The 24967-nt window shown below is 39.6% G+C and overlaps 1 protein-coding gene and 2 pseudogenes across 1 annotated transcript in view; 1 reads left to right on the top strand and 2 right to left on the bottom strand.

The window, feature by feature from the left end:
* The window catches only part of LOC145503288 (uncharacterized), a 109142-nt gene that overhangs the window by 46426 nt on the left and 37749 nt on the right, over window positions 1-24967 (bottom strand). The window contains exons 12-20 of the mRNA XM_081482779.1: window positions 24058-24303; window positions 14671-14862; window positions 10127-10324; window positions 9130-9378; window positions 8710-8955; window positions 7943-8131; window positions 3459-3695; window positions 2348-2419; window positions 1454-1687 (exon numbers count right to left, since the gene is read on the bottom strand). Coding sequence (XP_081338905.1) covers window positions 1454-1687; window positions 2348-2419; window positions 3459-3695; window positions 7943-8131; window positions 8710-8955; window positions 9130-9378; window positions 10127-10324; window positions 14671-14862; window positions 24058-24303 — 1863 coding nt within the window. The remainder of the gene's footprint in view (window positions 1-1453; window positions 1688-2347; window positions 2420-3458; window positions 3696-7942; window positions 8132-8709; window positions 8956-9129; window positions 9379-10126; window positions 10325-14670; window positions 14863-24057; window positions 24304-24967) is intronic.
* Window positions 4074-5575, top strand: LOC145503290 (uncharacterized; annotated as a pseudogene).
* On the bottom strand, window positions 11207-12361 carry LOC145503289 (uncharacterized; annotated as a pseudogene).

Raw genomic sequence — 24967 nt, 5'->3', positions numbered from 1 at the left:
TGTGCTTGTATCTTTATCACAGTTGGAGATAAATGGCTGGAGATAACTGGAGGAAAGTTGAACGTTGGATGAAGAAATAGAAGAGGAACGATTTGTTTTATTTAACACGCAAATTTTCTTTTCGCCAATAAACAAGAATGAATCTAATAATCAAACTGTCACGGAACAGCGCATTCTGTTGCCAGCTTTGATTTACCAATAAAACCCCTCTTTTGAACAATTTGACAAGTTTTAATGCCAGTTACTTGGGAAAGTTTCCGCTGCTAAGATATGAAATTTTTGGCCTCTTTGATGAGATAATTAAAGGATGAAATAAATGCACTAGTGTAGTTTGGAAACAACAGATGATATTTCTTGAACCAAGTTGGCATAATTCTAAAAGATACGCAGTCACAGCAGTGTTCTTTTATCACGCTATTAAACGATGCTAGAATGCATGCGTATGACATGTTAGAGTCCTACCACAGGGAAAAGCACTCAATATTAGTGTGTGATCTTATGAGATGTATCTTCCACCTGATATGCATTTGACACTAACGCTTATTAGTCTGCACGTGTGTTTTCAGCAAATATTGGTTTTGTTCTAAAGAGAAAAGTACCGCAAGGAAAGCAAGGGGTTTTCTGAAACAAATATTTAGCTTTGTGAAGTAATCAAAGAAGTAGTGTAAGTACTGCGCGTTTTAGGTAGTGCCCACAAGTACCTACCCCATCCCACCCCCTTTGCGGCAGGCCTAATTTATTAATTGAAATTAATTAATTAAACAAACATTAAAGTTTACACCTTATGGCCTTAGTGTCATAGTGCCTTAGTATCATAGTGCCTTAGTGTCATAGTGCCTTAGTGAAATAGTGAATTAGCGGATGTCAACCCCCCAAACTATCGCAATAATACACTTTGCACTAAAAAGCAAACTTTATTTTATACTGCACTTCTAACTGCGCTGTAAGTAGAAGAATTCAAGGGAGAGATCACAAAGATAATTTGAAGTTCTGTTTAAATTTGCTTGGTTGCAATAAAAGACCACGATTTCTCCTTTAAGACTGTATATGTATGACTATTCCTCAACGAATTCATATTTCCAGAACCTTTCAGAATCAATGAACATGCCTCCATCTGCAAGTATTTGAGTCAAAAAGCATCACACAGAATTACGTGCTAAAATAAGTTTGTCATGCAAAACGCAATAGTGTATGCCATGATTTCCTCTCGTCCTTTTGGGGGATCGAACTCAGTTTTTGTGACGTTTCCTCTCCTCTATCACGGGAGTCTTCATGGGCTTGGTTCTTTACATTGTTAGAATATCCAATTGTTCATCCCAAAAACATGTCATTGTTAGAAGTTCATCGCTAGAAGTTACAATGAATGCTTATTTGAAACAGGGCGATGCCTGTGTTTGGTTGCTTCATTACTGTATAAAACACGACAATTAATGAAAGTCTATTCAATACTTACAGCAATAGCCATTTCTGAGAGTTTGTCCTTTGGTACAAAATGGCTTCGGTTCTGAGATGTTGAGTGATTCTTTGTTAGTTATGAACACCGTGCCATTGACAGTTAGGATGAAGCTGCCGTTGTCAACTGCACTTTTAATGTGACTGCTGATGTTTTTGGCAAACTTTATGCCTTCTGTGCCAATCATAATCTGGCCTTCTTTGGTTTCATTTGCTTCTATGCCATCCAGATCCACTATAAGAGTTAAGAGAAACTAAGTTTATTGTAGTGAGATTTCAAACTAAAACGATGAGATCAAGGCAAAGCTGACAATAGGAGATTGCCTGTTAGAGTGTTAATTTATAAGGATGATTTTTTGCAATGTGGTGGCCTCCTAGCAGTTAATTTAAGCCTTAGGGCAATGAATCGACTGGACAGGTTTCTGGGTGGTAAGACACCTACGCTCAGAGCAGGTGAGCACCTACCCAGGTGAAGTCAGATAAGACAAACCAAAAAAATTAAAGAGAACAACCTACGAGGACAACCCCTTTCTCCCAAAGGTAACATTATCCACATGGATTTGAACCATTATATACATTAATCACCGGACGTTTCAATTTGCGGAAATCATATACTCTGAATTTACTGTAAAGTGTGACTTTTTCCACAAATGTTGGAATATATAATTCTGGAAAAAAAGTCAGAAACTTGAGCGGATTTGGTAAAATTGTGGACATTTTTAAATGTAGTTTTTGAAAAAAAAAAAAGCCATGTCTTCTTCATTAAATTATAGTGCCTTATAGTAGCATAAACCCTTAAATAAACACAGCCCTTTAGAGACTTAAAAAGAAAGTTTATTTCCCGAGGGTTGACTTGTGCTAAGATTTCAATCATAAAATAGTCCTGCCATCTTACCAACGATATCTAAACTGATTGTTGTTCGTGAAATTAATGCTCGCCGGTTTCTGCTGTGTTCACTGACATCGTCTGAAAAACAAAAGGAAGTTTTATAAGTCGTGCTTCATACAAGAGGTTTCACGTGTTACTTCTCATTCTGCTGTAGAAAGCGGTCTGTAGATGGTACTTGCATTTAACTGTTACCGTTTGAGGTTGTAAAATGCCTTTGAAGTCTGTTGATGAAACCTTAGAGGGTGGCCAACCAAATGCAATGTATAGGAGGGGTACCCAGTGGATCGTTTCGGAAAATTATTTGTTCGGAGGGCCTTTAATCCCCTTTTTTATTCTCAAACTTTCGTGATATGAGAAATTTAATGTCTGTTGTTTTCGGATTGTTAAAAATGTCATTTTGGGTACCGAAAAAAAGATCAGCTATCATTTTTGGAAAGGCGATAAGACCTAAGGTTTTCCGGGAAATGCACAAAAAAAGCCCTAATAAATTCGAGAATACTCAAGTTCTCCTAGAATAACCAAACAGATAAACAATTTTTTGGCACAACTTAAAATTAACCTACAGAGCTTAAAAAGTACTCCAGATAGCCTAAAACAGTGTTTAAAAGCATTCGAGAGAAAACAGTCGTTGGGTGCCCCTGGTATAGTGAAATTGCCCCATTTAACTAAAATGTGTTTAATTAAAATTTAAAAACAATCTCTGGCTAAAAATGTTTACAGATATACGAGCTTTCGACTGTTAGATCTACAGTCTTTGACGGGTAAAGATGAATGACGAAATATGAATATAAATGATTTATATTTATATTTCGTCATTCATCTTTACCCGTTGAAGACTGTAGATCTAACAGTCGAAAGCTCGTATATCTGTAAACATTTTTAGCCAGAGATTGTTTATAAATTTTTATTATGCTCAACCCTGGCTACGGTCCTTCAATATTTTTAAACTGTGTTTGTTTGTTTGATTGGTTATTCTTAAACTTGGGAACTGTTGGGAGTGAACTTATTTGAATAAGGCAAGACTCTAAATGCAACAAAGACTTGAATACTTCCACATTTGAAGAAGGCAAGTAAATTAAAATCTAATGAAAGTAACCTTAATGTAACATTACCATACCGACACTGCGCTTTCTCCTACTGCCAACAGAAGTGACTGCAGAACAGGTGACCTTGACATTTTCTGCCTTGCACTTCTCCTTGAATGCTGGGTCTTGACAGACTTCTTTGAAGAGAGACTCATTCAATACTTGGATGAAGTTCTGTTTTATTTGTGCCTGGGCTTCCGGTGTATTGCAGTCACCATAGTAGTAGTGCAAATCCATTGCCATCCTGACATCGTTGGGATGGTACACTTCTATGAAATTTTACATCGACAAAATGTTTCGTTGATAATTTGTCTTGATATATTGGTTGACAGCTACAAGATTGATTCATTAGAAACTATAAATTTGTTAATACCTACCCCTAGGACATACAGGATAGGGTGGGGGGGGGGGGGGGGCGGTGGTGGTGGTTTTTTTTTTTAATTATGATTTCAGATTTTCGATTTTTTATATTCTGCATTAAAGACATATTTTTACACCGTGCAAACCACAATACAAATCTAAGACATATGTTTAATATACCTTATTGTAAATGAAGTGCAAAATGAGTAATAAAAATTAATATACTCATAAACTGATAAATAAAGACAATAACGTTATTAAAAGATAGGAAATAGTAAGTAAGCTATATGTGGAATATAGACAAAGACAAAGTACAGGTGCGATAGTTATTATTCACTCAGGCATTTACCTATCAAAATTTAAGTTAGTAGCAAACTTCATGTAGTAAATTAACTTCAGAGGCTTGAATAAGAGTTCTAAGGAATATTGCTAGAATAGTTGTTGAACCATTTATAATTCTACGAGTAAAGCGATAAACTTTAACTTAAACATTTTCAAATTTGAGAATTCCGAAAAAAGTGTAGCATGGTGTAGCAGTATCCCTCCTGTTAGCAAAGAACATGCTACAGATGCACTTATTCTGCTGGGTTATAACTTTATGCAACCTGGTTTTACAAGCACTACCCTAACTTATGATACCACATGTTAGAAAACAAGTGAACGTATGAAAGATCATATATTTGAAGTGCAGAGAAAGAGGCAAATACATGAATGATCATCGCAGTTGTGTACTCAACTTATGCAGCTGTGAGACTTAGGCTTGAAAAAAAAATTTCAGTCTTGAACGGGATTCGAACCCACGACCTCTGCAATACTGAAGCAGTCCCCTATCAGACCAACTGGGGAGAGCATGCCTGGACACGATGTGTGATGGCAGGTTTCTGAGTGAGCGAACCTTTGCCTTAAAATTTTGGTATATTTTTAATATTAATTGAACTGAGTGGCCATGGAATGCAATTTGGTCTGAAATCAAACCCGTGATAGATGAGCACATTTCAAACATGACAGTACCTGATAAAGAGATTCGTTAAAGTGAACGTCTAACAAGGGGACAAAACAAAAACCAACTATAGTTTGACAAACAAAGATCTTTACTGACAGCCTCAAATTTTGGGAAAGCTGCTAAAACTAAAGTGAAGCCATCAAAGAAACTAAAAGTAATGCTGTATGCTAATTTTACAAGGGAAAAGCTGTGGCCATTTACATAAAAGATATGGCAGAAAAGGGGATCACTGTCAAGGTGGATGAGGCGGGACTTTTCCAGTCCAAAGAAAAACCCTTTCTAGCAGCTACTCTGGATTGAATTGTAACGAACGTAGCTACAAACGAGAAGTAGGGAATGGAGATAAAATCACCTCTGAGCAAAGCAGGCACGACAGTTGAAGATGCCTGCAAAAGGAAAAAAACGTTTTTTTTTTTTTGTTTTTGTTTTTTTTCCTGGAAAAACTCAATGATGAAACAATTACAAATGAAAAGAAATTATGACTACTACATTCAAGTGCAAGGTCAACTCTATTCAGCTTCTAACCTAGCCCTTAAAGGTATTGTTTTTGTTGTGTATTTTGGAGAAGGAATGCCTCTGTTCGAAGAGAAGATTTATTTTGAAAGCAGTCGGTAGAGTGAAGACCTTCTCCCCAGACTTGAGTATTTTTTCAAAGGGGCCCTCTTTCCTGAAATTCTTACGAAGAGAGTTGAGAGAGGAAAGCTTTTGTATCTCCAATTTATCCACATAATGCAAATACATGACACAAGGTTGGTGCTGATTCCAAATCTATCTGTGATATCTTAGGCAAATAGTCCTGTCTTCCGTCTCATTAAAACAAGAAGAAATTCGTCAAGGTACGAAAGTTTCCTTGAAGGACCAGGTTTTTTCCTGTCTTTTTCTTGGTAAGGCTGATTTGCCACTCAAGCATTTTTTGAAGTTTGGCTCTACATAATGACAAAAGCTCATTAAAGCCTTGTAATTTGGAAAACCAGTGTAAAATATAACCGCTGCATTATCACCTTTTATATTGCCTAGGGAAAATTGACATTCCAACAAAACTGGATTTCTTTTCCTAGTCAGGCAATTTTTTCCTCATCTGAGGAGGATTGCTGTTCTGACAGTCCAATCCTCTCAAGCGATGATTGAACTATGCTTCTGGATCAATTGGTGGAGTGGTTTCAATAGCTTCTGGTGTAGATTCTGGTGTAGCGTGTACATCATCATCTAATGAAGCAGTTTCAATATACAACCCCTCAGTTTCAACATCATTTGTTTTTGATTATTTTGGCACAGGCTCTCTGTTTGTTGGAGCCTTTCGTTTAGGAGCTTCCTCTGTCCATGAACATTGTGAGTGTTCAGCACTTAGACACAAATAACAAAAGAGTTTTTTTTATAAAATTGCTTCCTTTTTTCTTTGTATATACATATTTTTGAATGCGTCTTTTTATTATATGACATATAGGTGGTCGAGGTCTATTGCCTCTTTTAGAGATCTCCTAATGGCTCCTATTCTCTTATGTTAAATACATGCACTTGAGGAACGCATTAATATATTTTAATTGTTTTGTAATATAAAGAACTAAATTTTATAATAAAATGTCATGATTATACCAGGTTATACATGTACGTGAGATTTTATATCTAGTCCTCTGAAATTAGATTCACTGTGGCATTCAGTTAAATGTGTCTTTGTGAAAATAACAACCATGTGTATCTAAGCTTAAATGCCTCAAACATAGCATACACAAGTCGAACATAAGCATACACGAGTCAACATAAACAAATGCTGAATGAGAAACCTGGCACTAAGAACCAGCGACCCTTCAAACTCTTGCACATGTCTTCTTTTCTTAAGTGCTTAGAGCAAACCACCGTCAAATTTGTTACGAAAAAGCCATCTTTTCCATACTGAAGTTTGGTACAGTTGCACCATTGACTCCTTTGCTTGGCGTCCTTCGCAAAATGGAAGAAATGAAAATGTGTTGGTAAGCCGTCTGCACCATACAATGCATTCGAACATCCAAAAGTGGCACACTGCTTCCCTTTTCTTTTAGTAGAAACAGTAGATAGCTACTCCACATGCTGTTAGCACTATCCATTCGCTAAAAAAATCGTCGGAAACAGCCCTACGTACTGAAATCTCTTTTCGAGTTACAACCCGAGTCAACCTCGACCTCATTATCATTTGGGTGGTTACTTTTACAAAATGGTGCCAGGAACTGTAAAAAGGGCTCATATCCCTGTAAAAAGACTAATTTCCTTCAATTTTCAGGTCATTAGTGCCGTCCCAAAACACCTGTTAACTAGTACAATAAGAAATGAGGCATATATCTATCTTCAACTTGACGAATCCACATGTACACAAATAGACCTGATTAAAATTCGAACAAGTAATTTTTACTAAATAACACTAAGACACATAGCAGAACATAAGGGCCCCCAAAAATGAAGCAACTGCTATGTAAAGAGCCCAAGCTGAAAGAACTTCAATTTACATTTATGCACCAAATTGTAGTTAGTTACAAGAAGAGAACTTTTTCGTTATGGTATCCAGCCGGATGGTGACTGTCTATATTGTGGCCTCCATTGACCACACTTTAAAAGACTGCATGTGTTTTGTACATGTGAAACACAAGTGGTTATCAGTTGGTTCAGTGTAAGAAACAGAATTCACTTCAATCTGTCCATTGAAGAGAAAAAATTCAAGCCAACTGGGAACTGGTCACAACATTACAAGCTCCCAGCTGGTAGAGCTCTGTATGGAAATTGCAGAGCCGGCAGAGGCCATGGGTTTGTAACCCATTTAAGCCTGAATTTTTTTTATTTTTTAAATTTTTTTTATGCTTTAATATCACAACTGCATAAGTTGTGTACATAACTGTGATGATCATTCATATCTTTATATACCGAAGGTTAGTTATGGGTAAATGAAGAAGTAACACAATTGCTTCAATACGTTGAATCTGTGGTCCCCAGTTTAAATTTTGATCCATTTAAACACCGAAATATTAAATTTTACTCAATGTGAGTTATATGTATGTATGCACTTTATCTTGAGAAACCAAAGTTTTCCTCGGAACACAACAGTATAAGGGTTAATAGTAGACGTGGCATTTGCATGTTATTGTCAATGCTATAATTTAATACTGCTTGTAATGAGAGTTTACTTACTTGTACAGTCCGGAAACCGATTGCTTGGCATCCAAGTTCCTTTTCCTCCACAAACCCACATGCTTGTAAGCAAAGGCTGAGCAAAATCCGTTGTGTTGCTACAAGAAGGTGTACAAAACATCCCAAAAATCCAGTCAGCGCAAGCTTTAGCTCCTCCCTTGGGAGCTGGTAGATCACTACATGCTTTTGCTAAGTAGAGAGAATTATAAGGAACATTAAAATGTATAGAGTGTATTACAATATTTAATTAAAAAATATTTAGATAGGAAGCCACATCAGCCTTAGCATGTTTTGTTGCACGTCCTCTATCCTGGTTGAATTGGAATTTGAAATGTTGGTTTTTGTGGAGGGAGGAAAACCAGAGACCTGGGAGAAAAACCCTCGGAGGAAGGCAAGAACCAACAACAAACTTAACCCACACACTGTATATCACCTGGCTGGGATTGAACCCAAGCCGCATTGGTGGGAGGCGAGCGCTCTCACCACTGCATCATCCCTGCTCCCCTTATGATATAGCGTTCACAGTTACATTAGCGATGTCATACTCAGGGTGGAAACTTAGGTAATTCTTTCTGAATTGAAGGAATTTAAGCAGAGGAGTAATTTCTCAACTATTAACATATTAAAGTTGCTTAAACACTCAGCAAAAAGGGTGGCTAAGATGGACCTCCATGTCAAGGATGTAGACTAACTTGTGGTTTTGTGCGGTGTTTCATGGTGTAGTCCATCTTCAATATTTGTTTTAAATTTTTGAACTTTTGCCTTACGTTTAATCATGAGTGTGAACTGGCAGACAGCTGGATCGTTATCTGGATTACTATCAAAGGCTAAGCAATGCACATTCCAGGTTCCCCAGTAAAACTCAGTTCCACTTTGATGACTGCATGTTATCACCAATGGACTGTTGCTGTTGTCTTTAAACTGAGGGTCATTCCACGTTACCACTGTCTTCATCCTCGTAGCGGTAATGTTTTGGTCTGGGGGGCAGTATACCACCTGTGGGCCTAAATTATCTGTGATGGAAATAAATCAACGGAAATGTTACTATTGAAAATGTTCTATCACCAGCTTAATAAATAAATATCATACCACACAATTCAGGATACCTGGAGAAACACTGAAAATTAATTCAACCAATTTAATATTAATAATAATCATACTCTGTTGACAAAATATTTCAGAATCACCTTCCAACACAACTCTAAAGGAGCAATCCTTCTTGTTCCCACTTGCATCCGTTGCAGTGTACACAACAAGAGTAGTCTTATTAAACATGTGTGGTGGGCTAATCCCTGGTGGGAAAACTGTTACTTGTGGTAACAGGTTGCTGTTGTCAAGGGCAACAGGTTCGGTCCAATTGACTAATGCTGTAGAATTTATGTTCATGCTTGTACGAATATCTGAAGGACACTTCATAAACACCGGTGAAGTAACATCTGTGGGAATATAATATTACAAGCAATAACTAACTTATTACTCATGATGAGAGCACTAGGGAGCATACTCTCTACCTAAGGTGCCTAATTTAACTCCTGTAGAAATCAGTTGACATAGAAAAGGTCATTCAACAACAACTATTTTATTTGCTTATACATAGAATATGATATAGCAAAAAAATAAATTAAACTTAAATAAGCAAAAAAAAAAAACTACTCAAAATAGTAAGAACTAAACGAACTGAGTAGATTGAGTAGTCACAACATTGATTTGTTATACAGCGTAATACATGTACAGCTCCCTAGATGTGCAAACATTTTCAAGGCAAATATGTTGCGACTGAAATAGCACATTTTATGTTAAGCATTTTTATTATAGCTCTGCATTAGAAAATTGAATTATAATTTTTATCCTCTTTTACCTAGGAAGTGGCGCACAGAATTGCAAAATGCTAGGCAAAAAAGCATTTTCTAAAATTGAGGTAGATTGCTGATTTTGTCCCCTTGTGATGTAACCTATGTCTTAATTCATCAAACATCAGTAAATAAAACAATTGTTCTTCATATTTTCAACATAAGAAAACCAAACGCAATATTTCACTAAGATCTATTGGCAGATGTGTTTGGTCGTCATCTTAACTTGCAACCGAAACACAAAAAAACAAGCCTGTGTTTACAGCTGGGCAAAAGAAAGTGACATGACTTGGCTATCTGGTGTCATATGCCAAACAACTGAAAAACTGCTTACCAATGCATTTTGAAATTGACGATTCATTTCTGTTCCATTTTCCGTCATTCCCGCAATAAATTGAGGTAATGCCGTTGTTGCTTACGAAGCCATCTCTGCATCTGAAAGAACAGTTAGTTCCGCTGACCGGAAGAGACGTGCACATGTATGGGAATATAAGACCGTTCTGAGGGGCTGTTAGAGAAGAACATGAACGTACTGAAAGAAAAAAAATAATAATAACAATAAAAGTAGTACTAGTAATAATAATAATAACAACAACAATACTACTACTAATAATAATAATAATGATAATAATAATAATAATAATAATAATAATAATAACGAAGCTTCAACTTCAATGACTGAACCACTAGTCGAACAGATAGTGGTGCAGATGCACAAGATCGTGGAAGATTATTAGATCTCTGCAGCAATGTAACCATAGAGATAAGGATGCGCACCTTAGAGAAAACCTAGAGGAAGTGAAGAATGCCCTTCCTGAACAAACTGAAAGAGCTGCCAACCTTGCTGCAGAGAAAGGGACATCCAGCTGGCTTACAGTCATCCCAGTTAAAGATGTGGACTTCACTTTAAATAAAAGAGAATTCAAGGATGCTATTCATTTGAGATAATTATGATTGGCAAATAAGCAACACTCTGTCTTCTTGTATGTGTGGAGATGTTTCTGATGTAGACCACACCATAGTGTGCAGACGTGAAGGCTTCATTATTCAAAGACATATTGAGCTGCATGAAATTATGTTCATTGACGGCAAATATCCTTTGTTCAAGTCCACTTCTGCAACCCTGTCCTCTTCAGGTATCTTCTTAAGTACTTGCTCTGAGTTGGAAGCCACTTTCTGGCATGCATACCTGCGGACCCCTACAGTGCTGATAGTTCCTCATAAAGTTTTATGCACTCCTTTTTGCTAGTGGAAGAGTCCATGCTGTCATCCATGTATGTAGACTCCAAGATCTTCTTGGCAGCTTTCGGGTAGTGCTCTTGGTTTTTTCCTTTGCATGCTTCTGAGAAAGAAATTGTGCTTGATAGGGGCACAAGTTAACTCCAAAGACAAAGCTAATGAACTGATGAACATCTCAAGGTCTTGACTGATCTACGTCCCTACACAAGAAACAATGTAACGGTCTACTTGAGGGTGATATCCCAATTCTAAGATACATCTCTGCAATGTCACATACTAGGGCTACTGGAAACCATCGAAAACATAGCAGTACATCAAAGATATCCCTTTGGAGTTTTGGTCCTTGGCAGATGAGGTCATTCAATGACAGTCCATCAAATTTTGCAGAGGCATTGAAAACCACCCTAGTCTTTGTAGTTGTCTTTTCAGGTCTCACAATTGCGAAGTTTGGAAGATACCAGGCCTTCTCTTCTGTCTTAGAGGGTGTTACTTTAGAAACTAAGCCCTTCTGTTTGTACTTGCTGATGACGTCTGAATACGACCCCACTAGCTGAGGATCCATCAGAAGTATCTTTGCAGTGCTGATCAACTGGTTCACTGCCATCTCATAGCTGTTTGGTAACTTGGGGCATTTGGTTTCTATGGCATGGCATGTCTATTTCATATCATTCCCCTTTGAACTGCACTAGGCTCTCAAATGTTTTTATTGCTGACGCTTCCTCTTTTTTTCAGCAGCTATTTTTCTGTGATTGAACCAGATAAGTGGACCTCCCATAACTTCTGTAATATAGAGCTCAATTCTTTCTCTTGCTAGTGAGCAAAATAGGCCATGTTGAAATTTGTCTGTGGCACGCTGTCCTCTGTCAGCCCAGGTGAACCAATACACGTCCAGCTTGAAGGTGTCAATCGAGCCACCGGCTCCCCAGGTTGGCCACGGACATCTCTAATGGAAAAGTGCAACTCGGCATAGTCCGTGCCAATCAACATGTCAATGATTGGCCGAGGGTCAAGATTGGGGAAGTTAGCACCTTGCAGGTACTTCCACTTCCCGATTGCCCTTTCCAGTTAGCTGGTCTCATGTTCCCAGTCACCCATGTTGCTGTAAATGCTGAAAATCTTGCTCGAGTCTTGCCATCGATACTCTTCAGGTCAAACTCCACTGGCATGGCTTTAAAGGAATCTTCCTCACCATTTAACACACTAACTGTGATCCGTTGGGTACTTCCCTCCAATCCTAGCTCAGCAGCCACATCACCATTTATGTAGGTCTTTGTGCTTCCGTCATCTAGTAAGGCATTTACAATCATTCTTTGCTCCCCATTCTTCACCACTATTGGTACTGTACGCAAGGTGAGATACTTTGCTGGCTATGGAACTTTTGTGGTTGCCATGGTTGTTGTTAAGGAGTGTTCAGGATGGGTACTCCGCTCCCCCTCCGTGCGAAAACTGCATGCATTGTTTTCACTAGCTCCCATGTCCAAGGGTAGGCTCCTCTCTGTCTCTATCACTTTTGACTTGCTAGCACTACCATCATTTACAACTGATCTCCATGCATACCTGATTGTGCATTTTTTGACAGCCATCAATACCACACCGACTATTTTGAGCACATTGCCTTCCCTTGTAACTTCTTCTGAGGCAATGATAACACAGTCTTAGCTATTTACCCTTTTGCCAACTACTTTGCACATCCATTTTCTCAAACTCTTCGCAGCTTCACAATGGATGATCTTTCTTACAAAGTGGGCAATTTGTGCTAACAGACTTTCCTGAACTGCTTGTCCGACCAAAGAATGTGTGTGAGATATCTCTACATTTTCGTGTCAGCCAACACAATGTCTCTTCCACAACAGTCTGGAATTCAGCTTCTTGTATGATCCACTCACGAAGTGTCTCAACGCATTCCAATTTTTTCTGCTCAAAAACACATCTGTTGTAATTAGCAAGCATGGTATTAGTCATTTTGTTTGTACCTTCTTGTACAAGGACTCATTGCCAAGTTTCTCTTTTCTTCCGGCCTCTTTCAGATTTATGACAATCACTTCCAGTAAGTCTGCCAACCTTTCTAGGTCCTTGGCATTTCCAGGACGAATTGGTCGGAACTGGTGCAATTCCTCTCAGTGCAAATTGATCTGACGACGTTGACCACCAAATTTTCTCTCCAATCTGCTCTTGGCTGCTTCCGAGACCTCAACGAAATGTCCTAAGCTCTCAACTGCTGCAAACACTTCTCCAGATAGGTACTTCTTTAGTTGCAACAATTTATGCTCTGCAGTGGCTGGCACTCTGTCAACACAAGCCATAAATGCTGCCTTCCAGCTTCCATACAACTGCTTGTCTCCACTAAAATAACGGAATAGAACCCCTCATCAATTGTTTCCACATGTCTTTCCCGAGCTCATGTTTGGGCGATTCTTCAACAGTCTTTCACTCCTCTTCTGGCTTAACATCCCGTTTTGGCGGGCTTGGAGGCGACAACTCAAGCTCTTCATTTATAGCACCTTCGAGCTTCGAATATTTCTCTTTGCGATCTCCTTTTTGACAACGGGCATATTCTTCCTCCATTTTCTTTTGAGCACGCTTGCCAGATTCTTCTTTTTCACCTAATCGCTCCTCAAGTTCGGTCACAAGCTGGCAAGCTTTCGTTTTTTTAAATTCATCCTTACTGGCATCCAAATATTCTTTTCACTCTCTTGGGCCTTACAGAATTCTTTTCTGATCACCCCCATGACAAAACCTACCAAGTGGGTGTCCAGCTTAGTTCTAGTCAACAAGCCAGAGAATTTAAGAACCTGTATAGATCCAAAAGACCCAAACAAAGCTCTGCTGAGATTCAATTATCCTCTTCCAACAATTGAAGATGTAAGCAAGGAAAGCAAGGAAAAAGTATTCTCTGTTTTAGATGCCAGGCACGGATTCTGGCAGGTGACCTTCCACACACCCTTTGGTCGCTTTCACTGGCTCTGCCTCCCATTTGGTGTAAAGACCATGCCCGAAGAGTATCAGCGAGAATTCATGAAAGTCTCCAGAATCTCAGTGGTAAGGAAGACATAGTAGATGACATACTCTGCATGCATAAATGTGATACCTACGAAAGTGCAGTTCAGGATCATCATTAGAACTTAATTGCCCTCCTTGAGCGTTGCCGCAAGAAGAACATCAAACTCAGTCCAAAGAAGTTGCAGTTAAGAAAGCAAGAAGTACTGTATGTTAAGATGTGTAGAGCTAGATTTCAATAATTATCATAGTTACATGCTTGTGTCAGCAGACTTTCTACCACAAAAAATAAATTATTTTGAATCGTTTGTCAGTGAGTCTTTATCGTCTCCTAAAAGATGCCAGGCGACGAGGGAACTATGGCGACAATGACAAATACAGCTCATAAGCTTCCGTTGGAAGTGCAAAAATGTAGCAAATGTCTTCTTTACCGAATGTAATAGAAATGTCAAAGAACAATATCCAGAAAGCAAAGAAAACAAGTTTCCATTTTTAGTGCAACAATTGCAGCCACATAGACCTTTACCTAGAAATGTAAGATGGTACATGTGCCTGAAAATGCACATTAATTACTGTTGTACCTTTCCAGGCTAAAGAGGCAACATTCAATATCTCTTTGAGAATTACTAGTTCCTAACTTACTTTTACATACTGGAGCCAGATTGTCCCAGTATCCTGCAATTTGGCCTGGTTTGTTCAGGCAGGTAAGGTTCTCTGATCCAAGCATCCTGTATCCATCATTACAGCTCATTCTGCATGTCGAACCATAAGCGTTGTCACAGTCTCCCACTAGAAAGCCATTCAAGGGAGGGAGCAACACTTGACATCGTAAAACTTTGAAATAAAACAGAGAAAAGGTCACATATGACTGCGATTTCCTAGGAGTAGACAGTTATTTTAAAAAGTTGCCAAATTATTTTGTTAATATGAAGTAATAAGGGGTAAAAATCTATCCTAACCATCATATGACTAATTTGCTGCTGATAAACGTAAATTAAAGCAATATATATTTTTTTCCCAGAAAAGTTCCAAGAGCCATAGCCCTTAAGGGAAAATAAAATATCCAATTGTAATGATTCTTAAGGTTACAGTATACCTTCAGGTCGGTAATTTTCTTCAAATTTGGATTTTTGGGTTAAAGTAGTGGTCGAAGAGTAATCTCTAACTTCTGAAAAAAGAAATTGAAAAAGACTACATATTGGCGGAGAAATTGCGGTTTTACGTTTTCGCCGGAGGTAAAAGTTTACCTCTTGTCTCAAGAAGTTCCAACGACACTTACTAAAATAACTTGACTAGAGGGGATGAGTTTCTAAAGAAACCGTGGTGCTGCTTCGGTGGGGAATATAACAAGATAATTAATTTTGGTTTTATCAGCTGGGTTGATAATGTGAATTGGCCACCGTAAAGAGATTCGAAAGCTGACGTTTCGAGCGTTAGCCCTTTGTCAGAGCGAATAAAACTTGCTCCAACAAAGGGCTAACGCTTGAAGCGTCAGCTTTCGAATCTCTTTACGGTGGCCAATTCACATTATCAACCCAGTTGATAAAACCAAATTATCTTAAAATAACTTGAGACGGTTTATTCCTTGACAATTTACAAAACCATATGCTTGAAAAATATAAATACAAAACCTTCTGCAACAAACAAAACTAACATAATCGCAAAGGCGGCCGTGCATTACTGCTACAGTTCATTCACATGGGCAAATCGGGCGAAATTAATTCACAACATCCTCCCCCACAACAATAATAAGAAATCCTTATTTTAGTTAAGTAACTGATTTAAGTCAAAAGTATCACTGAGTCCACATGTGAATTTTTGTCTTGCTTCAGTGGCAGGCTTCCTTCTAGAGGGTTGTTGAGGGCCTGCTGGGTCACCAGTTGACTTGATATCTTCAGATTTCATATCTTTATGATCAGAAACTGTCTTGCACTTCTAACGGAAAAAGCAACTGCAAAGGACATTGAATCCGGTTTCCATTGGTGAGTTTAACTTGAGCATCATGACACCAACATCTCTTCCTTCAATAAGTTTCTCCACAAGAGTCAACCTCCATCGACTTCTCGGAAGATTCTCATGGACTAGAACAACATCACCGATCTTGACAGAACTGTCTTTCCTTGCCTAGGGTCCTTTGAGTGGCTGGCGATGAAATTCTCTCAGGGTCAGCAAATACTTTCTTCTCCATCACATCCAGAACGTTGTCATTAGTGATTTATAGTGCTTAATTCTCCTTGAAAGTTCTTGCTTTCCGGATCATGGGGCTTGCTCAGATGGGGGAATGAACAAAGGGTCAGCATCTTCTTCATCGTGAGCTAAATTGGGTAGAGTGGTAAGTCTGTCGCCACACAGGAAATCTGCCAGTGTTAAATAAAAGCGAATTATCTTCAATGTCTGGGTACAAGTACGTCAGCAGTCGACTGTTCAGTACTGCTTCATCGAACCAACAAGTCATAAAACCCTCCCCACCAGGGTGCTCTTTCAATGATAAACTGCCACGTTATTCCATGACTTGCCAAGTATCTGTGCATTTTCTCTGCCTCCAGAATCTGACTAGACAGGGAAGTGATCCTCTTGCTACAGTCCTTGAAGTTTTTTGTGTTGTCTGAAATAAGTCTTTCTGGAACTCCCCGTCGGCTTACAAATCTCTTGAAGGCTCGAATGAAAGACTCCGATGACAGATCCTCCACAAATTCTAAATGGACGGCTCTAACTACTGCGCATGTGAATAAGGCAATATAGACCTTTGTGGGACTTTTTTCTCCAGTGAAGCCCTTGATGTACAAGGGGCCAGCATTATCCACACCAGTTGTACTAAATGCTTGACATTCTCACACTCGCGACGAAGGCAGCGGCAGGGAACTTACAGGTCGATACGGAGGTCCACTGATTTTTTGACAGGTTTTCACATTTGCATATGAGGCTTCTAATGAACTGACGCCCACGAGGTACCCAGTACTTCTGTTTGACTTGTGTGAGCAACCAACTTTGTGAAATGCTCATTTCTGGGAAGCAGCACTGGAAATTTGGACTGATCATCAAGGGGTGCACTCTTTAATCTTCCTTGGCAACAAAGAACAGCATTGTCATCAAGATATAAGTGCAGCGATGGACAAGTGGGAGAGATAGTTATAAAACATATATAGCTATAAAACGAATAACACGAGACGTTACTGCCAAGAGCTTGTTTAAAGAGCTGTAATGTTCAGGATCAATGACATTTAGCAAGCTTGAGCTTGGTTCCCCTGTAGCCATGCACACAGCTTCCATGCCTTCCTGATGTATCTCATGTTCCACATGATTGCTGGAACCACTCCAAACAGGCCACTTATCTGCAGACTCACTCAGCCAATCAGGGCCCTTCCACCAAATGCTGCATTTATCAACCAAGGTGCCAATAGCAGCTCCACGGCTAAGCAGATCGGCAGGGTTAGATGCAGAAGGGCAATATCTCCCCTGATGCTGGTTCGTAAGTTTCTTAATTATTTTCTTCAATCCTTCTTAACACAAACCAATCTGGTAACTTCTTAGAACATAGCCATAGCCATAGCCGTCTGTCCAAGTTTAGGCTTCAGTTTTTTCGAGATAAAATGGGGCAATCGTGCCGCTACCAAAGATGCCAAAAGTTCCCAGCGAGGCGTGGTCTGTCAGACTTCATAGGGGTAATCTTGCTCTTAACCATTACGATAGTAGTTTGCACACCACTGTCTTGTTATGCCCTGAGATATGCCACTGCTCCTTAAGCCTTCTTGCTGGAATCTTCAAAAAAGATTCCTGATGGAAAGTATGATCTTGGAATTTGGATAAGCAGAATGGTTTTCAACTCCTCAAACCATGTCCACCACTGAGGTTTAAGCACCTCTGAAAATTGGCTGTCCCAGCTAATCTTGTTTCCACAATTCTTGTAACATCATTTTGGCTCTCACTATGGATGGCTCAAGTAATCCAAGTGGGTCAAACACCTTTGCAGCAATACTCAAAACACCTCTCTTTGTGAGCTGATAATGAAGCGCCTCAGTCTCTGACACGACTTTCATTAAAGGAAAACTGATTGTGTCGGCATTTGAATCCCACTCCAGGCCCAGAACTTTTTGTCAGTAGCAATGGTATTTTCAGCGACAAACCTCTCTTTCAGTTTACTTGAGTTAGTTGTCCACTGCCTGAGGTTTATTCCTGCACTAGCCAAGAGTTGTCGTGAATGGCGGTAATAGTGCTCCGCGTCATCATCGTTGCTAACTCCAGAGAGGATATTGTCCACTTACAAGGAGTTCTTCAGGTCCTCTGCGACCCAGTCATCCTTTTGCTTGTCTAGGTGATGCCTTAGAGTTGCTCCAAGGAGAAATGGTGAGGGAGATGCTCCAAACAACACTCGATGAAATCTATAGGATCAAATGTTCCTTTCTGCATCGATTGGCTCTTGAAGGTTCTTAATCCATAGGAATCTTGTTGCATCCTGGTCGACTTCACTTAATTCAACTTGAAGAAAGGCCTTTTTGATGTCTGCTGTCATGGCTATCTGAGGAACTCAAAATTTCATCAACAACACACTCAGGTCTGGCAGAAGTGACGGTCCAATGTGAAGACAATCATTTAGACTGGGAGCAGCATCAGATGAAATTCTTGCAGAGGCATCGTAGACTCGTATCTTGGATTCATCTCTTTCTTCTTTAATAACAGGGTAATGAGGGATGTAGTGCAAGGTTCCAGTGTGACGATTAGAGTTTTGCACCTTTTCAGTGAACCCTTCTTCTTAACTGGCTGTGGAAGATTTGGTCATAATTCACAAGCTGCCCTGGATTCCTTCCCAGACGACCCACTAACGTATACAGTCTATTCTTACAAAGTCCCAGACTAGATGGCAACGGCGGCGTGCCTTGTTTCCATGGCAACTGGACTGTATACCTTTCTTCTTGTTTGTTGAAGCTCACTGATTCGTTAAAATGTTTGAGCACTTCATCTTCAACTTTGGGCGAGTCAGCGATCCCGAGTGAATCTAACTTCCAGAATCGAGGAAGGATTTTGTTTAGCGTTTCATGGTCTTGAGCAGGCTTGACTTCGATTCTGTAACAATGTGTTTCAATAATTTCTGTCGGCCGTTCAGCTTGGATCACTGGTCCTGATAAGAGCCAGCCAAACTTGCTATTCATAGCCATGGGTCCATCTCCCTTGATTATCTCTCCAGTTACTGACGACCCATAATTATCGTTGCAAAAGATGATGTCTATCTCCAGTGGTCCTCTCATACTCACTGGATCTGCTAAACAAAGTCCTTGCAGATAAGGGAAATTGAGATACTCATCCTGAAGATGTGCAGAGATAGGAGGTGAGATTACTGGGGACACCAAGGTATTAATGCTGATTCCTTCTCCATCAGCCATGAGGCAGACTCTGACCATTTTGAAGTCTGCCTTGGTCCTCTTGTCATGACCAAACGGGCTCAGCAGTAATTCTCCTTTCTTGAACGGTTGAGCTTTAATCTTGTTGGCCAAATTTGAGAGATAAACGTGTGCTTTGATCCACTATCAAATAGTACGTGTGCTTGGCAACTTCTCGAACTTGCGGCGATACCCACAAGTGCTGATTGCAGTAAGATGGTATCTTGAGAAGTATGCGTCGAGCCGACAAGTGTAGATCCTTCTGGGATGGTCTAATCTTCTTTCTCAGGATTTCTCTTGCTTGTATTTTCTTCGGCTGCATCTGTATCAGAAGGTTTATGCCCGTCAATTCCAGTGGATTTACACAACGCCAAATGATGTTTTCAATTGCACCACGAACAACGCTTCTTTGAGTAGCAGGCCTTTGACATATGATCTTTCTTAAAGCACCTGAAGCATCTTTTCTGATTGCGGAGCAATTCAAGTCTCTGGTCAGTTGTTGGGACGATCTTACAGGGTTCCGAGAGGTGGGGCCCATCGCAAAACGTACAGTCTTTCTTGGCGCTCTCTCTTCCCAGGGCACCAAAGAACAAGGCATCAGCAGTAGGGAACTTGGAATTGAAAGCGGGATTTGGTACTGACACTTCTTTGCAATTGTCAAACTGTCCTAGACTGCTCTTCTCCCTTGTCTCCATCTCATGCCGAAGTTGCTTTCTAAGGTCAGCCAAGGTCCACGTCGTTTCATCATGACTTCTCAACATACAGTATTGTGCAAAAGTAATGAGAGCGAAATGCACGAATTTCATTCTTTGTCTCTGCGAACTTTCTTTGAAAGTTCACCCAAAAATTCAAGCGTCTTTTCGCAATGTCTTGAGCATTATTTCTCTTAAAAAAAGGACAAAAATTCGCGGCATTTTCAAGACCAAAACGAGAAGTCCTTACCAAAGGGATAATTCCGCTTGCAGTATGCGAAATATCGCAGTGCAGTGCGCTGACCAGTATCGAGCCATCAATGTATCGCTCTCTTGTGAACAATCGCGGTCACGTTGACGCTTTACTCCTCTATAAAATTCGCTGTTGTTAATGTGTTAATCCGTCTTTCATCGGGAAGAACGTAGAGAATTTGAATCCTTTGATCGTTTTCAATGAGACGAACTTCCTAACTCAAGCTTTGCCACGTCACCGTGCCAGCAAGGCCAGTACAAGTCGGACCACTAGTCCAGGTAAACTTGGACGAAAGTAAAATTTTTAATAAGGTCTTTTTGAAGGCTACTTCACCTCAAAATTCATCCAACGCGACATTAAATTCAGTGATTGATGGACAAGCAGACGTGTTGTTTATCTAGTGCCAGGTCGCCATACGGCCCCACCACGTGCCCAGTCCCCTCAGCTGTTACCACGTTCGCCACATTCTTGTCCGCCTGCCATGATGGATAGTATATTATTCGCGACACTCCCTCTTTATTTTGCACTCGTAAATAAGAGATGGAGACATGCAACCGCGCTTGAGCATGTTGGAAGTGCAAAAGAAACGGGATTAGGGAAGGAAAAGTGCAGAGACGTTCAGATTGCAAGTGCAAAAGGGAGAGACACGGCTGCCACGAGCCAAAGGATTCTTATGCGAACTGAGCAGAAATGAGATGCTCTTATTTAAGCTTATACCGTACTCCCACTGTAAGAGACTGGCCTGAATAGTTCAATAATATATTCGAAACTTCGACAGTAATATCGCAAGGTTGCGGTTCATTGTGGCTGCACCGCGAGTACTTTCATGAGTAGCATTTCTTGTTCATTGAAAACAGGTTGGCAAACAGACCGTTTGAGCTTGCGAGCTTTAAGACTGTAACAAACAAAGTGATATCAACCTTCTCTGGACGTAAGCAAGATAAGTTTGTGAGAACAGGCTTTGAGATATTACTATCACTCACGATGATATTAACGTTTTTATCGCGCGCGTTCTTGTTTTGCTCTGGCTTAATTCATCTCACTACTGGGAATCGATGGGAAACTTAACGAACACAGTGAATTTTTGCTAGAGAGTTCGAAGGAAAATTTGAGGAGAGCTAATTTCTGTTCGAAAAATCGGGATAAATTATCAGTAAACACGAATTACTGCTCGAAAATTCGGGTCATTTAAAACAATGGGCGGCGAGAAAATTCGTTGAATTTTCTTCGAACTTTCGTGGTGAACAAAAACTTCGCCATTTTTCGTCGAAAAGCCCAGAAATTCGCGAATTTCCTCGAATTACGCTCTCATTACTCTTCCACAATACTGTGATACGCCTCACTTCTCCGGGTAATTTTTTCATAACGATAGCAATAAGCAAGTCTGCATAAGATTCTGGATAAACGTCTAGCAATTCCAATCCATGTATTTATCCTTCACATGCATCGTAAAGGGACCTCATATTCTTTATATCATTTGCGGCAGAGGGAATTTTCAGTAAAGCATCCATGTGAGCGTTGATTAACACTTGCGTCTGCCCAAAACGCTCCTTGAGTAGGTTGACGGCTCTTTGGTAATTGCTTTCACTCAATGGTAAACCTTCCATAACTCTTGCGACCTCTCCTTTCAATAGCCCACTCAAATAATTCATTTTATCCACGCCACTAATGTCGGTATTTTTGTCAACAGATGCTTGAAAACTGTCTCAAAACGACAGCCTCTCGAAGGGTTTCTCAGAGAAAGACTTCAATGTAATTTTCAGTAATTTAACATGAATCGCCTCTTTCTTCATCGTAGATTTCAAGCTTGCCGACTTGTTTTCAACCTGTTCATGTTTAACTTGAGCTTTTGCATCGCAAAGGAATTTTGCAATCTTGTTCTTTTCTCCCGTCAAATCATCGGTGTATTCAAGTGTTTGCAAAAATTCCTCTTTAATGTTATCTTCTGGGACACCGAGCTCAATCTTCTGATTCTGTAATGAGAGTTGTTCCATTCTGCTACGGAGTCCTTCGAACACATCTTCAAGCGCATACAAGTTAGGCGAATACGACACCACAATTTCACTTGCCGCCTCTACTGCTCTTATGCAATGTCCACGGTATGCCCCTCTGACGCTAATCGCTTCAAATCTTCGCCCATTTTCTGCAGCTCCTCGACGGAATCCTGGTCCCGGCACCAATGTCTCAAGAAGTTCCAACGACTCCAACTAAAAATAACTTGCAACGGTTTATTCCTTGACAATTAACCAAACATTATACTTGAAAAATATGAATACAAAATCTTTCATAACAAAAAAAATGAAAAAACATTAACATAATCGCGAAGGCGCCTAAGCGCTGCTGCTACAGTTCATTCGCACGCGTGAATCAGGCGAAATTAATTCGCAGCACCTCTTAATTGACAGCCCTATGGCACATATACAATGAACCCAGACGATTTTCGTGGGAATTACCTGTACGGATGTCACGAATTGACTAATCAGTTGATCAGCATTGTTGCCCTGACTACCAAGCATTTTTGGTATTAGGTGTAATTCTATTACATTCTAACTACACTTACACCACATTAAAAACATGGACTAGTTGTAAACGTGAAAACAGCGAAAAATGAAAGAAAATACCTCAATGAGTGAAGAAGCGAAAGTTTGCCCTCCAGATGAAGCTATAGCTAACGTATAAGGCGGGCAAAAACACCGAGGCAAGACAAAAGAGAGTCGTCTGATGAGCCCGATATCGACGAATCTTTGGACTTATTGAGACCCATTAAAATATTATCCATGCACAGTTGATTAGGCACAGTTGCTTTGTTTTGTTTGTTTTCTCTGCCCAGCCTCTGGCATTTGTATACTTTTTCATCTTTCCTTTTTTGCCAGACCAGCTTAAAGAAAAACCGACCCACAGAAAAATTCTCTCTCACCCTTTTTGGCACCTTGAGCGCATTGTAAACTTTCCCTGCACTGATTGGCTCAGTTATCTGAGAACCCAGTCAGAGGTGTCTGTGGGTGGAGCTTGTTTGCAAAGCAGAAGATTTTTCTTAGCGCTGTTTTCTCGAGTAATTTTTTTTGCTTGAACCGGGCACTTTAAAGAGTTATAACTCAAAGGGAATTTGTTAAATTGCCCTCAAATTTGGACAGTAGCAAGTTTGACATATGAACTACAAAAACATGTCTGCGAATTGTTAATTTTGAAATATTTTTTTCTTCGAGAGCGATTTTTGTACGATCACTCCACATTCTTTTAATCCTTTTTTGAAAATGTTCTGTAACTTTTTACTGCAATTGAAAATGGCAAAACACAGACACCGTTTCTTAGCACTTTGGGTCCTGAAACCGAGGAAAAAAATTAAATTGGCAAGAAAAAAAAAAAAAAAACAGAATTTGCTTCAACTTGTAGCTTTCCAAAGATGATTCGGGCACTCATTTTGTGGTCGTGAAAAATTCAACAATTCATTTTATTTTAAAATTCTTGGCATAGTTTGATAGCTATAGCCAGCTCTATAAGCTATAATTTGATATAGGGGTTTTAATAGGTATGTACCGCTTAAACTGCGTGCGCTAAATTGCTTGCACGAGAGACACCCCTGAAGGTATACGGTAACCTTAAGGAGCTTCTATTGTGGGTGCATTTGACAGGCAAAAATTAAAACAATTGCTATCTTTTGTGGAATTGGTCATATTTGCAGTTACTGGAATAATTGTAAACATCTTACCATCGACGGTGACATAAAATTTGCAGATTCTGTAATTTTCTGCTGCATCACTGGCATTGTAAACCACCTCGTGTCTTCCTTTGTAGTATATGTTTGTCACACCAGTAGATATTACAGTTGGTACAACACCAGAGTTATCAGTGGCAACAACAGGAGCCCATTTTACCATTGTATAGTTTTTTGCCTTGTCTGCAAAACGCTTGATATCTTTGGGGCAAGTTACTCCAAAGGAAGGGCTTTCCACATCTGTAGGTATTGAAAGAATACAATATGAACATGAAAAAATAAGTCATCAACCTGAAAGGAGTTATAGTGAAGGCATATTTTAGATCAATTTTAGAAAATTGGGAAGTTGGGAGAAAGTCAGGTATCTTTAAAAATGAAAGTGCTAACCCTCATACTGGAGCAAAAATATTAAAGACATCTCAGGCTGTCTTCTAATGGCTCAATCTTTTGGCTGCTTCAAAAAAGTCATAAAGTCACAAAAAAAATGCCCAGTATGAAAGGTAGAAGTTTTAAAGACCCATGACTAACCATTATGCCTCGCACAAATTAATTCCAGCGGGAGACTAAAGCAACAACAGGTACATAGCGTAGAGGAAAGGGTCAGACAGACATGCCCTTCCATTTATTGAAAATAAACTGCCCAAGAACCTTACAGTAACCGTAAGGGGGAAGGGGCAGTCACATGTTCAGAGTACTTGCAGCACTCTTACAAAGTTCTACTGTGCAGACTCAGGTAAATGTTCCCCAGGCTTCCCTCCTCCCTAGAGTTAAATGTACATGTAATTAAAAGGTATATTATTGCTACTTAATCCGATTCGCCATATTTTGTGCGAGTCGAAAAATTTAAACCTAGGATAGTCATGGGAAATCCGTTTCCATTGACTTTAGTTTGGGCATGGTCAGG

The sequence above is a fragment of the Orbicella franksi genome, chromosome 11 (genome assembly GCF_964199315.1).
Source record: "Orbicella franksi chromosome 11, jaOrbFran1.1, whole genome shotgun sequence".
Lineage (NCBI taxonomy): Eukaryota > Metazoa > Cnidaria > Anthozoa > Scleractinia > Merulinidae > Orbicella > Orbicella franksi.
Note: the sequence above shows the minus strand (reverse complement) of the source record. Positions and strands in the feature narration are given on the sequence as shown.